This window comes from Scardinius erythrophthalmus (assembly GCF_964197995.2).
Source record: "Scardinius erythrophthalmus genome assembly, chromosome: 22".
Classification (NCBI taxonomy): Eukaryota; Metazoa; Chordata; class Actinopteri; order Cypriniformes; family Leuciscidae; genus Scardinius; species Scardinius erythrophthalmus.
The window spans coordinates 143,569-157,138 of record NC_138242.1 but is presented as its reverse complement, the minus strand read 5'-3'; the positions used below and the strand labels follow the sequence as shown (position 1 = coordinate 157,138).

Below are 13,570 nucleotides of genomic sequence, written 5' to 3'. Positions count from 1 at the left end.
AGCTTGGGAAAATGGTTTAGAGCGGAACTGAATGACCGAGAGAGTGTGAAGGAGATGCTTGGGCAGGCGGAAGCTTGGATGCGAGCCTTGGATAGGAGTGGGCTACCTGGAAGATTTAAACTCTGGGGCTACCAGCATGGTGTGCTCCCAAGACTTCTTTGGCCATTGCTCATGTATGAAGTGCCCCTAACAACAGTTGAAGCCTTGGAAAGGAGGATCAACACCTTCCTTCGCAGATGGCTGTCAGTCCCCAAAAGCCTTTCTTCAATCGGCCTGTACAGTTCAGGAAGCAAGTTACAGCTGCCATTAACATCTGTGGTTGAAGAGTTTAAGGTGGCCAAAGCCCGGCAGGTGATAATGCTTCGCGACAGTAGTGACCAATTGGTCCGCCAGGCAGATATCACCATCCGCACAGGACGGAAATGGTCAGCAAGCAGGGCTGTGGCAGATGCAGAGGCAAGGCTACGCCACAAAGACATCGTGGGGACGGTCAACCAAGGCAGGCTGGGCCTAGGAGTTATAACCAGAGCTAGGTGGAGGGATGCTAATGCCAAAGGTCGCCGCAGCTTAGTCCAGGAAGAGCTCCGTATGGTGGAGGAGGAGGACAGGCAAGTGAGGGCAGCGTTGGGGCAGTGTCCAAGGAAGATCATTGGGGTGGAGGGATATGTGGGGCATGGAGGAGAATAGGATAAAATTCCTCCTGTGCTCCACATACGATGTCCTACCAACACCAGTGAATCTCCATCGTTGGGGGCTGGTTGAGAGCCCAGACTGCATGCTGTGTGGGAAATCGGCAAGCCTTGATCATGTGTTGTCATCATGTCAAGCTAGCCTGGCTGATGGCAAGTTCAGATGGAGGCATGACCAGATACTTGCCGAGCTGGCTACAGGCCTGGAGGAAGAGAGAAGGAAGACCCACAACATCATGAGGACGACAGCACCCCGTTTGATCAGGTTTGTTAGAGCAGGGGAGAGTTCCAGAGTGACATCGACTGGCTCAGGAATCCTGACATCGGCTGCTGACTGGGACATGAGAGTTGACCTCCGGAGACAGCTTAAGTTTCCAGAGGAGATTACTACCTCAACTCTCAGACCAGACATAGTTCTGTGGTCTAGAGCAACAAAACAGGTGGTGCTGCTGGAACTGACTGTACCATGGGAGGAGAGGATAGAAGAGGCCCATGAGAGAAAGCTTGGGAAGTACCAACCACTCATCCAACAGTGCCAACAGGTGGGGTGGCGGGCATGGAACTTGCCAGTGGAAGTGGGCTGCCGAGGATTTCCCGGGCAGTCACTTTGGAGTGCCTTGTCCAGACTTGGAATAAGAGGTGCCAGCAGGAGACGGCTCGTGGCGAATATTACAAAAAGAGCAGAGACAGCATCGAGATGGCTGTGGCTGAAGCGCTGTGAGCGATGGAACAACCCACCGGGTAGGGAGGGAACATAAAAGAGCACTGGCTGTGGAGCCCAAGGGGCCGAGGGGGCTGCCCCAGGACGCTGGGGTTGGCTGTCAAGCCCTCTGGAGGTGTTGTGGGTTAATTGACGAAACACTGTTGAAGGAGGGTACCCACCTGATGACCCGAAGAAAGCACCTTGGGCCCACACCACAAAGCTCAGTAGGTTGGACTTGTAATGCGCGAGTGTTGGCCATCACCTCAAATAGGCGGCTGGGACTTCACCCAGCCATTGAGGTGAGAGCGATGATCCCATCGTATTTCAGACCGACAAATAAATATAGAACAGATTATTCATATTGCCAATAGACAGTTACATTAATACACGTTTAGCTGGTTAGTTAAATGATTTGAAATTACTTTCTTCACTGACAGACAAAAATAAAAAGCCTATATCAGTCAAAGCTCAGCTTTAGGAGGGGAAAAGACAGAGCAAGATAAAAACAAAAAGAAAAAGAGTGTGATGCTGATGAGGTGAGAAAAAAAACAGCTGCCCGCACATGGTTTTAAAGCTGTTGTCATCCATTTTTTTGGCCTTCAAAACATCTTAAAATGCACACATGTAGATCAGATAAATAAAAATGTTCTCGGGGGAGCATGCCCCCCAACCCCCCTAAATACATCACATTCAGGACCAGTGATTATAAAACCGTGCCATATTGTTACTGGATGAATGAATGAAACTAGTTAATAGTGAGCATTAGACCATAAACTAACTTTTTTTTTTTCAAGAATTTTATTTTATTTTAAAATTGGGGGCTGAGCCCCCCTAAAATGAAAATCCTAGAATCGCCCCTGCATTTTACTCATATACACTTGAGGTAGCGAGACGTGAGGCCTGAAAATTCACTCATTTCTTATTGATTGCATGTGATGGATCGTTTGCACAATTTAATTACATAAATTTCTCAGTAAAAATGGATGCAAATGAAGGCGACAGGGAAAGATTCTTCAAGTTCAATGGAGAGTTTTTACACAATTTCAACTTTAATGATCAAGGTAATAAATAACGACTGTACAAAGAGAACTGATGCATACAGTTAAAGTTCGCCATAGTCTCCATATTCATCTCATATGTGACATTCTGAATCTCAAACCCTCGATCTGCTCGAGTCTGTATGAATGCACCACATTCCTTACTATCTGGAAGCTTCACTAAAGGATCCACTAAAAATCACAGTCAAATATTGCTTTCACTAAACAATATTTCACTCTCCCTGCTGGTTGACATTTTGTTGTAGATTATTTTAGTTTTGTAATCAATGAGAGGGGATGTGGCAAAATAAGTGAGATGGCAATGGCGCCTGAGGAGGAATGTTTCTATAAAAAATTCCACAAGTATTTTTTAGCACTGTTTGAATTTCCTTTACATGTCAATCAGACAGTCTCTTCCTGTCTACATGGGTTGTTCTTGATCAGAATAAGCTGTGGAACACACTTAGTCACACAATCAAATCTCTGCACTTGTTCCTGATGCTGGGGTCCTTCTGAAGTCTGTACAGAGACACAAATTAACTTTTTAAATGGAATTCATTAAGTGAACATTCTTCCATTTGTCCTGTTGTCAGAAGACTCAAATTAGTAGAGAACATCAGAAACTGAATGGACAGCCATATACTGTATCCAGTGTAGACAGCGTCATTTGATTATAATGGCTTTTATTTGCTTTTGATGATCATGTCTGGTGTTGACAGGTATCAGCCGTTATACAACTGATCGCCAATGGGTGATTATATATTTTTAGATAAAGGTACACTGCTTTGTAACGTTTGCCAGTTGAACTGAAAATGGAAAAAAAACTGAAAAAAAAATAAAAAAAAAAATGGTTAAAACAAAAACAGGTTTGTGAACATCTCAAAATCTTGTTCTTTTTGCAAATTTGGCATTAATCTAAGTTGTAAACATATACAATCTACTCCACTTTCTTTCAACACTGCAAACCTGGAGTTTTAAAGTTTGCGCTCTATTAATTCAGCTAAGAAATCATCACTTTAAATGTCAATTGACAATTTTTGATTATTTTAATGTAATTTTGCATAGATCAGTTAATTTTTCACTGTAACTAAGGAATAAATAATAAATTAATAAGTTGTTACTGCAACATTTTACATTATTTTACCATTAAAATGACATTTTAAAACATGCTAAAGTTTTAGTTAAAATTAATTTTATGTTGCTTATACATTCTGTAGCGACAATGCCTGACATGCGGTCACATGCTGTTCCAATTAGTAAAACCTTGTCTCCAAACACATCCTTCGTTGTCTTTTCAGACAACGGGTCTGTCCATGGCGTCGCTAAGTCTGCTTGGACATATCAAAGGTGCAACCTTTTTGCCCCCCCAGAGGGACATTTGAGTCACAAAGGAAACCCTGTTTTTAAGAATCCCCTCTAAAACCCCCCAGCTCAGCGTGGACCCCTAGTGATTTTATAGCCACGCAGCAATTTGCCAGCGCCGGTTTGGCTGGTGTTTCCCCCAACCTCACAGGCTCGTGACATTCCACGCACACACACACACACACACACACACACACACACACACACACACACACACTCGTGGACTTTCAAACAGAAACCCACCACAGGAAAAATACTTTTCACCAATAAAGTCGCTTTTAAATGTACTAAAATATATCCCTTTTGTGTTAAGAAGTGTGTAAACCATAGGAAAGCATATGTGTCCTATTGTAACATTAATAGAACTAAAATGCCTATACTAATGCATAATGATGTATCTGTGCATTGCTACAACGTCTATATTCTATTTTTGATATCTCTGTAATCCTCTCCATCTCACGGAGACGAATCTTGACTGCAAAGTACAATAATATGCATTTGTTCCAGGAAATATCATATTTCTAAGTATGAATCCTTTCTCTCATAAGACATATGGTCAAAGTAGGCGTGTCTTCTTCACACAAAGAAGACTTCTTCCCGCTACAGATCAGAAGATCTGATTGGCTGTTGTCACCGAAAGCAGGGCGTAAACAGATGTCTTTAAAAAGCAAGAGACCCTGTTTCCACCCTCTCTTCTCTCATCGATCCCGCTGATCCCACTTCCTCGCTTCTCCGGTCCCTGTCCTCCTCCTCCTTCTCCACGTGCAGCGCTGCTCCAGCTGGACAGGCCTTGCCTTGGCCTCTGGGACGCAAACCCCCGCGTCATGTAGAGTTGCCTGCCGTCTTTTGCAAATAAGATCCGGCCTCTCCCATCCCGGGAGACGAATTGAACTTTCTCGGTAACGTTACATTTCAGTGAGCCTTTTTAAACTTCGCGGCACTGGAAGACCCAGCAGAAACAGGACACCGTCCGCGCTGTCCGCTTCCTGCCTCAGCCTCAGCCTCACCCGAAAGAGCACAGAATTCTGCAAGTATATTGAGCTGATAAAAGCTGTTTCCAGGGGTCTCGTGAACAAAGGTTTCTGTATGTAATAATTACTAATTTTCCCTTCTCTCTATTTCTTTCTTTCTTTCATTTCATTCTGATCATGCTATGTTTTATGTTTTGGTTCGGTTAAGTGTTTGTTTGTTTATTGTTTGCATTTTTACGTACGTTTATATTTGTAGCTCATATAATCTCTAGTCTTACATTTATTAAAATTCATAAATACTTTTCACTGTCTCTGTGTTTTAAAAAACCACCTTATAAGTCAATGAAACTTAAAAGATCCAATTATAAGCTACAAAGCTCGATATATAGACTACTTGAGTAGTTTTAATTAATAAACTCAGAAAGTTTGATGTCCGTGGCCAGAACATAAAACTTTCTTGGAGTTTGTGAATACCTCTTCTTAACTGTAATGATCTTACATTTATTCGCGGGACGAATTAAATGTTGGTCAGACCAGTTACAGAACAAGGTAATCTCGATAATTGATAAAATAAATGCGACTTATGAATTAGGACCATGAGTCATAAATATTAATATTCCCAAAATTCCCCATATTCTTGAGCTAATTCATATTTACCCAGAGTCGTATATGCTACAATTCTATCTGATTTATATTAACTCTTTCCACACCATCGTTTTTGAAAAAAATTGCCTCATTGATACGACAGCCATCGGCACTGATCCTCAACAAACCCGTCTCCATACCGGCGTGATGACTCCGATCTTAAACCAGATGGAACTGGATAATATTCTGATTGTTCCAATCCAATCTGACTTCTGACCTGTAATGCTGCCTGAATCATAATCACACACAGTTCGTTCGTTGGCCAGAGGAGAACTGAGCGACTGAGCCTGGTTTCTCCCAAGGTTTTTTCTCCATTCTGTCATTGGTGGAGTTTTGGTTCCTTGCCACTGTCACCTTTGTCGCCTTTTTTCACCTTTGTTGCCATTGGCTTTTGGCTTGCTTAGTTGGGGACATTAAATTTAACATTTAATTTAATATTCAACAATAATATTGATCTGCCTGCATTTACACCATTATATGAGAAATGAAAGCTTCAGCATAAGTTCTGCCGGGAAGACTCAATTGTTACGTCACTTATTACCTTCTTATCTATCCAATCGAGCTCTAATACTTAGTATAAAAGATCGGTACTTACACATGTCTGAGTTCACAGATGCTGATGCGTACATTCCCCTCCATTCTCCCCACCACCACCAGGATGGTCCCTTCTCATACCTCCCCGGGGGTCGGCTGCACCCCTGCCTCTGACTTCAGGCAGGAAATGCAGATTCCGTACCCTCAGATTACAGACGGGGCCTACGCCAAATAACTTTATATCATAATACTTGCTTGCTGGGCTGTTAATAAATGCATACTTGTTACTTGAAGCGACAAAATAAAATAAAATTCTTGATCAAAATTTATAAGGAAAGACAAGTACTTTGTTTAGGCTTGGCTTGTAGGGAATTCCAAACCTGCGTATATTCAAACGCACATAACTATAGAACCAATTCTAAATGCGCATGTGACCGCCATCAGCGTTTCTCACAGGTTCGCATTTAAAGTCTGTGTAGAGAGAATGGTGTCGTCTTAGCGGCCCCTAATTTAATAACAAATGATCGTTGCGACGGAAGCGAATCAATCAAAACTAACTTTAGCTGGAAAATAACTTTATTAAAGAACTGCTTTGAAACAATCTCCATTGTTAAAAGCGCTATATAAATGAAGATGACTTGACTTGACTTGACTACATTATTTTGCCTCCCAAGTCTTTCTGGTTGAACTGAACTGAGCTGGATGACATTACAGTTTTCTCCAGAGCGGCTATATATATAAATGAACTAACTTAATAACTTTTTCACAACAAAATGAAACATCACTGAACTTACTTTAGGTGGACTGTGACGTATTTTCTTCTGGAAACAAACTTTGCTGCATTTTCCTGTTATCTCTGTATAGCTGCTTTTAAACAATCTGTATTGTAAAAAGTGCTATAAATAAATAAATGTGACTTGACTGGACTTGACTAAGTTTCTTAACAAAAGCAACATTTTGAGCACATTTTTGTCAAAGACTACATTCAGATTGGATTCAGAACGATGATAAAAACACTAGATCAAGTCCATCAACACCCCCAAAGCTTCACAGTCCTATAGCTCATCCTAGGTCGACATTTCATTCAGTAAAAACAAATCCAGTAAAGATAAGTGTATCAGAGTTTTGTTCCATTGTATTGGTGCAACCACTGAACCTTCATTGCTGTCTCTCCTCTAGTTCTGATGCTGCTGATCGTGGCGATGCAACGCAGACGAAAAGTGCCTCTTTTCCTGGAGGATGAGCGTGATGTGCGGGAAAACATTGTTCAGTATGATGATGAAGGAGGAGGTGAAGAAGATACAGAAGCTTTCGATATGGCTGCTCTGCGTAATCTCAATGTCATACGTGATTCAAAGGTCCAAAATTTAACTCCAGTTAACTCTGTTAACCCATACTCAGCTTCAGCTAGGACATCTTACAAATCACTTCCTGACAACACTGTCTTTCAAGAGTTTATCTGGGACAGACTGAGAGTGACTGATGTCGATCTGTCAGCTCCACCGTATGATTCTCTTCAGACCTATGCGTTTGAGGGAAACGGCTCTGTGGCGGGGTCTCTGAGCTCCCTAGATTCTCCCAGTTCAGATTCAGAACAGAGTTACGATTACCTCAGCAACTGTGGACCACGCTTCAAGAAGCTGGCAGACCTGTACGGCAATCTTGACGGAAACAGGGTTTTCTCCTAGCCTTAATAATGGGCTACAAACATTCGACAACACAACAATTGTTATTGTTCTGCAGGTGTAAAGACAATGTGTAAGGTCTAAATTTCTTTAGTTGGCTTTAACAGGTTTGTCGACTCAATCAAATGAAACGAAAGTGTGGTGCCAGGGTTTGATTGGGTAGGTGTACTGTAGTGTCCCTCCAATCTGACCACTGCCCTGCATAGTTTAGTTTCAACCTTAATCAAAGAAACCTGAGCAAGCTAATCAAGAGTGCGTTCGACTCAGTGCAGTTCTACTCAGATCGATCGCTGTCTGGATTGAAGCAGTGCAATCTTTGTCTGATTTAAACACTGTGCAATTGTCACTATGGGAAATTCTCAGACTTCACGTCTTCACGGGACTGTAGTCTACACCACGATAAATGCTATGAAAGTGCTCATAAATTGCTGTTGAAATGGTATTCTCAATTGAAACAGAGTGGAGGCTTGGACCAGTAATCTGTATTCGATATGTAACGACTTAAGCTGGTTTCTGGAAAACGTCTAGGTTACGAATGTAACCTATCTTCCCTGAGAACAGGGAACAAGACCCTGCGTCGATGATGCTTTGGGGAACGCCTCAGGCGTGACAGGTGTCTGAAATCACTGTCAAATCACGGCAATCATATTGACCGGCGACAGCCACTGACTTCATTAACGTGTAACCCGGAACTATATAAGGGCGCCTTGCCAACATGACAATCACCTTTCGTCTGAAGGGGCTGTTTGGCAGGCAGGCCCCGAGGCATGGAGAAAAGATGCAGTGTCTCATTCCCTGTTCTCAGGGAACAGAGGTTACTGTTGTAACCTAGACGTTCCCTTTCGAAAGGGAACTCGCACTGCATCGATGACGCTTTGGGGAATGATATACCAACGCCACCACGCTAAGGGGAGTGCATGTCCATTGGCAGTGACAACTGTCAGAACCAGCAAAATTCAAATGAAATGCCAGAACCACTCACCCTCAGGTCACACTGGGCTGTCAGTGACAACATTCCCTACAGTCATAGCCCAAGCTATATGCTTCACAGGGAAACCTGCATAAACCGAATTTAATGAAAGGCCTACATGGGCCTGCTCAAGGGCCTAGGACCACAGCTTCAAATTAGAAGGTGTCTCTTCTAGGGAATGTGGCTAGGGAACCCAAAGGAGCGCCAGCCAAACACTATTCAGGGGAACATACTCACCCGAAATGCCACCAGGAAGGCCTGACCTGGTGTCACTTACATTGGACATTTCAGTCTGGCCAACTTCCTGTCTGTCCAAAGACAGAGCCTCTGGACACTTGTCTATAGATAAGGCATCCAATGCAAGGGACTGCAAAGCTGACAGTGAACCACTCAGCCTGGATCTCAGAGACGGGGTATCCAGGAGAGCATGACTCAGCATAGCACTTACAACTCTTGCCAGTGAGGGGAGTTTCTCTGCTCGATCCGCAGATCTACCCAGCGCTTGTGTTTAAAAGCATTGAGGAGGCCTGAAAAGGCCTAAGGACTGATCTAACTGGGAGGCCTCACGAGAGGTCTACAACTGTCTGACCAGAATCAGGAGGCTGAGTACTCATAGTGACCCTCAGTGAGGGGAGCACATGGCCTGGCTGGTAGGCAAACCAGGCTGTAGGCTAAAAAAGAGATTTCAAGAGGGAACCAGTAGCAGAAAGTGAACACTTTAATCGTGTTAGGGCGCAAGCTGGGCTTCAGAAGGCCAGCTGAACTGATAGCAAGTGGCCACTAGCTGCCAGAACCCAGTATCGCTGGGAAACAACTTACAGGGAGGCCTGGTGATGCCTACTACCTGATAGCAACTGATTGCTATGAACTCCGACTCTGGGTGTCAGTCCCAGGGCCAGCTAAGCCCAGCTACCCAGTCCTGGGGCTCAGTCTCGGAGCGGCCTGTCAAGGTCGGCTGCCTGAACGTTTTCTTAGGTAAAAAACTGACTGCCATGGACCAGTAAGGTTGAGGACTGAGCTTCATGGTGGTCTGATAAGGCCAACCGCCTGACAGTGGTCATACTAGCTGGCAAAAATTAGGGTTTGCCTTCTGGGAGGCCTAAACGGCCAACCATGCAGCAGCAAATCTTATTTAGCTGATCATAATCAGGGCTCGCCTCCAGAGAGGCCCACTGAAGCCAATTGTCTGATTGGCCAGTGAATTTTAACAGCCAAGCACCCCATGTTGGGTCTCAGGGTTAGGGAGGCCTGCTAAGGCCAGTGCCTGACTGTCAACACTGCTGGCAGTATACCGCGTCACTCAAACAGTCATTTGAGGATGTGAGAGGTCTACTCGGCCTGAAGCACGCCAGTGCTGTCAGCCATCTACCCATACTGCTGGGGACTCGCATTCAGGGAGGCCTGGTAGGGCCTACTAGCTGATAGCAAGTCTATTCTGCTATGAACACAACACTGTTGGGAACCATACTACACCAACTCAAATATTGGGGTCACCCACAGGAGGCCTCTTGAGGCTGGCTACCTGGTCGCAGCTTTAATGTATGACCCACAACGTTGGGACTCTCTTCCGAGGAGGCCTGTTAAGGCCTACTACCCGTCAGTGAGTCAACTGCCTGAACTACTAAGGCCAACCACCTGAGGCAAGCTGGCCTAAAGAGCCCTTTTGGGGGCTGCCCATCAAGGAGGCCTACTGAGGCCTACTACTTGACAGCGCAGCCTTCTTTGGCAGATAAGCTGTTTATACAGCGCCTACAGCATCCTGGTACCTAACTACATTGCCCATGGCAGTGTACTCAGCACAAACGCAACACCCTTTAAGTAAGGGGAGTACAACACACGCCACCTTGCCTAAATGGAGGCCCTAGATTGAGGGGCCTACCATCTATACGCATGGGTATCAGCTCATGGCAATGCTCTGGCTTCAAGGGAGCATACTTCGAAAACCAAAATGAAGTGAAGGTTAGATCTTTCTGCTCGACACAAGCCATAGTGGTGTGAGGTAGAGCCCTGCATGGGCCAAAAACTCCAGCCCTAACCCGGACCTGGCCCGTGGTGTTCAAGCCCTACCCGGCCCCAGCCCGACAACTGCTGCAATTTTTTCAGCCCGAACCCGACCCGACCCGAGACGTATCACTTTAAGCTCTCTCTGACCCGCGCTCTTTGATGCGCGCTCTCTGATGCGTGCTGTCTCTGCTTCACGCACGGCACATCACACGCTACTAAAAGGTAAACTTTTATTATTGGCCTGAAACATCACCAATCATGCCCACAAATATTGAACAGACTGTACATTAGAGAGAAGCATAAGCATGCAGTAGAGAATATAGCGCCACGGGATCCAACCCCAAAAATAAGTAAATAAACGGCCTACCTTTTTTTGCTTTTAAGTAACTAAAGAACAATGTTCAAAAATGAAGAACTCTTCGCCAACTGGCTAATGTTAAATAATATTAATAAAAAAGAAAATAAAAAAATCCAACTTCTCCCTGATCCTCTGCATGGTCAACTGTCACCTGTTAATGCACGTGAGTGACGCATGCGTATTTGCGACAATTTGCGTATTGCGTTTGTGTTGCTTATGCGATGTATAATATTTATAAAATAATAAATACAACAATATTTCACACACATTATGTGACGTGTGCTCTGCACGTATATGGGCACAATGAAAGGAGAGAAGCTAAATAAGCCCGAGTCCGACCCGAGCCCGATCTGTAAAAAAAAAAAAAATGGCCCGAGCCCGGCCCGAATGGGGTCCCAACGGGCTTGCAGACCTCTAGTGTGAGGTAGAATGATACAGAGCTGAAAGTGGAGTACTCAGAACTACCCTGTATCAACAGGGGAGTACCAACCACCTGCCCCTGATAATTTAACAGGGTGTGGGCCTGCCAGTGGCTCTAGAGGTGACAGAAATATGTCTGCGCCCAGCCTAGGGGAGTGCGGCAAGCCAACCACCTTCAACCCATCGCTTGAGCAGTAGCTCAGCGAGCTGAGTGGAGCCTACTCTGGAGGCCCAAGTCCATATGCTACCTTTCGAAAGGGAACTACATATAGGTGAGTTTGATCAGGTTTTGAGTTAAACTCTGCAGGGCAGTGGTTGTCCAGGGAAGGATCTGAGGAACCTTGTGCACTGTATATATAAGACTATGGATAGAATACATTTTACACTTCAAAGAGTTTGTCCATGTTCAGAGGCTTCTAAAAGAGCAGCTGGAGTAAAAAACTGATAGGAAAAATGATGATATATTCATAATGAAGTAATCTACAAGAACCGTAATTTTCAGAACAGTCCAGAAACATCTACTTGTTATCATTCAACCTGGTTAAAGGACAATTTATTTTTTTTTTTTACAAGAACACAACAGTGATCCTGGTATCTCATAACAGCACGTACAGCCAAATATTATCTTACAATCTTTGGATATACATGTTCATACATATGCATATAAAATGATAACAAAAATAGAACTAATAGTTATAATACAACAGGGCATATCTGAGTACATTTTATAAACCAAAAAAAATAAAAATTAAAAGGATATATCAGTCACTGAGCATCTTCAAGAAAGTTCCACAGAGAAGACCAAGTGCACCAGAAAACATCAGATCTTTAATGCAGATCATATGTTAGTTTCTCTAGAGGTAGAAGTAGCGGCTTGACTCATTCACATATTGACTGAGAGTATCTGAGGAGTAGTAGTAATATACATTTTCTTACTAAATATAAACACAAATTCAGTACACTTTCTTTGTCACCATCAAGGCACAGACTACCTTTACAGTTCAGAAGATATACATTTGGAGACAATGCAAAAATCTTTCCAGTAATCTTTTGAATAATTTTGTGGATCTCCTTCCAGTAACCTTTAATTTTATCACAACCCCAAAACACATGCATCACCGTACCAGTGTCTGCCCTGCATTTGAAACATAATTGAGAAGAATTGGGGAACATTTTATGAAGGCGAACTGGAGTTAGATAAGTCTAGTGAATAAATGTATAATTTTGATTGTGGGCCGGATTGAAACACCTTTAGGGAAAACACGTAAACAGATTGGACAAATATTTTCAATTTGCTTTTATTTTACGTTTGATATCATGAACTAGGGTTGCATTCCAAATAATACTGTTGGTGATCTAGATTGTTTGCTTGAATATCTCTACAAAAGTCTCAAAAATAATTCTTGAATGTTTTTTTGTAAACCTCAGATTGTCTATGTGACCTAGAGTTTCAGTCTGAAATGTAAAAATCAGTTCAGCAGTCTTTTTTTTAAAAACAAATAATATTGCTTTAAACTTAATCAGTATAATAAAGTGAAAGCTTGCACAAATATGTGTGATTACACAAGGCTGAGGATTTTATACATTCGTTGAAAAACTGAGGTTTACAAAGCAATGCCGTTAATATGTTTTTCACTGAAGATAAATATCACAGTCAAAGCTGAGCAAACAAACGTGTGAACTCTTAAAGTTCTACATTTTGAAGATGTAAGGAAGGAAAATATTTAATGGATTTAAAAAAAAAATCCTCTTTGGGTGAACAATAAAAAAAGAAAATTCGATTCTTCAAAACCCTACTGAATGCCTGCTATTCGTTTTTTTTTTTTTTTTTTTTTTTTTTTATGGAAGAGAGCAGAAGTCTTTGGTAATTTTCTGTTATAAAGGTAAGGAAGATCATTGGTGAAATCTTTATTTCTTGGTGAATATAAGACTGCCCATCCCAGCTAATGAAATCCATTATGATGGAACAAATTAGTCCAGACTCATTCCTTCATGATCCTGACACTTTTATTCATATGCTGTGATCTTCTTCTTCTTCTTCGTGTTTCTTGTATAATAGCATTAAACATAATGCAGTTGTAGATTTATAGAAGAAAACTGCACGGCTAGGACACTGAAACCCCTGTTTATTTGAACACTTTTCCTCTTTTTGAGATATTTTATGTTTATGTTAAATAAAAGTCTCCCCGAGG

The 13,570-nt window shown here is 42.8% G+C and overlaps 1 protein-coding gene across 1 annotated transcript in view; it reads left to right on the top strand.

Annotated features, from left to right (window-relative positions):
* Nucleotides 1-7,629, top strand: part of LOC308682403 (cadherin-7) — a gene marked incomplete at both ends in the record, with an annotated part of 118,667 nt that extends 111,038 nt beyond the window's left edge. Inside the window, one exon of the mRNA XM_081352113.1 lies at nucleotides 7,121-7,629. Coding sequence (XP_081208239.1) covers nucleotides 7,121-7,629 — 509 coding nt within the window. The remainder of the gene's footprint in view (nucleotides 1-7,120) is intronic.
* Between the last annotated feature and the right edge of the window lie 5,941 nt (nucleotides 7,630-13,570).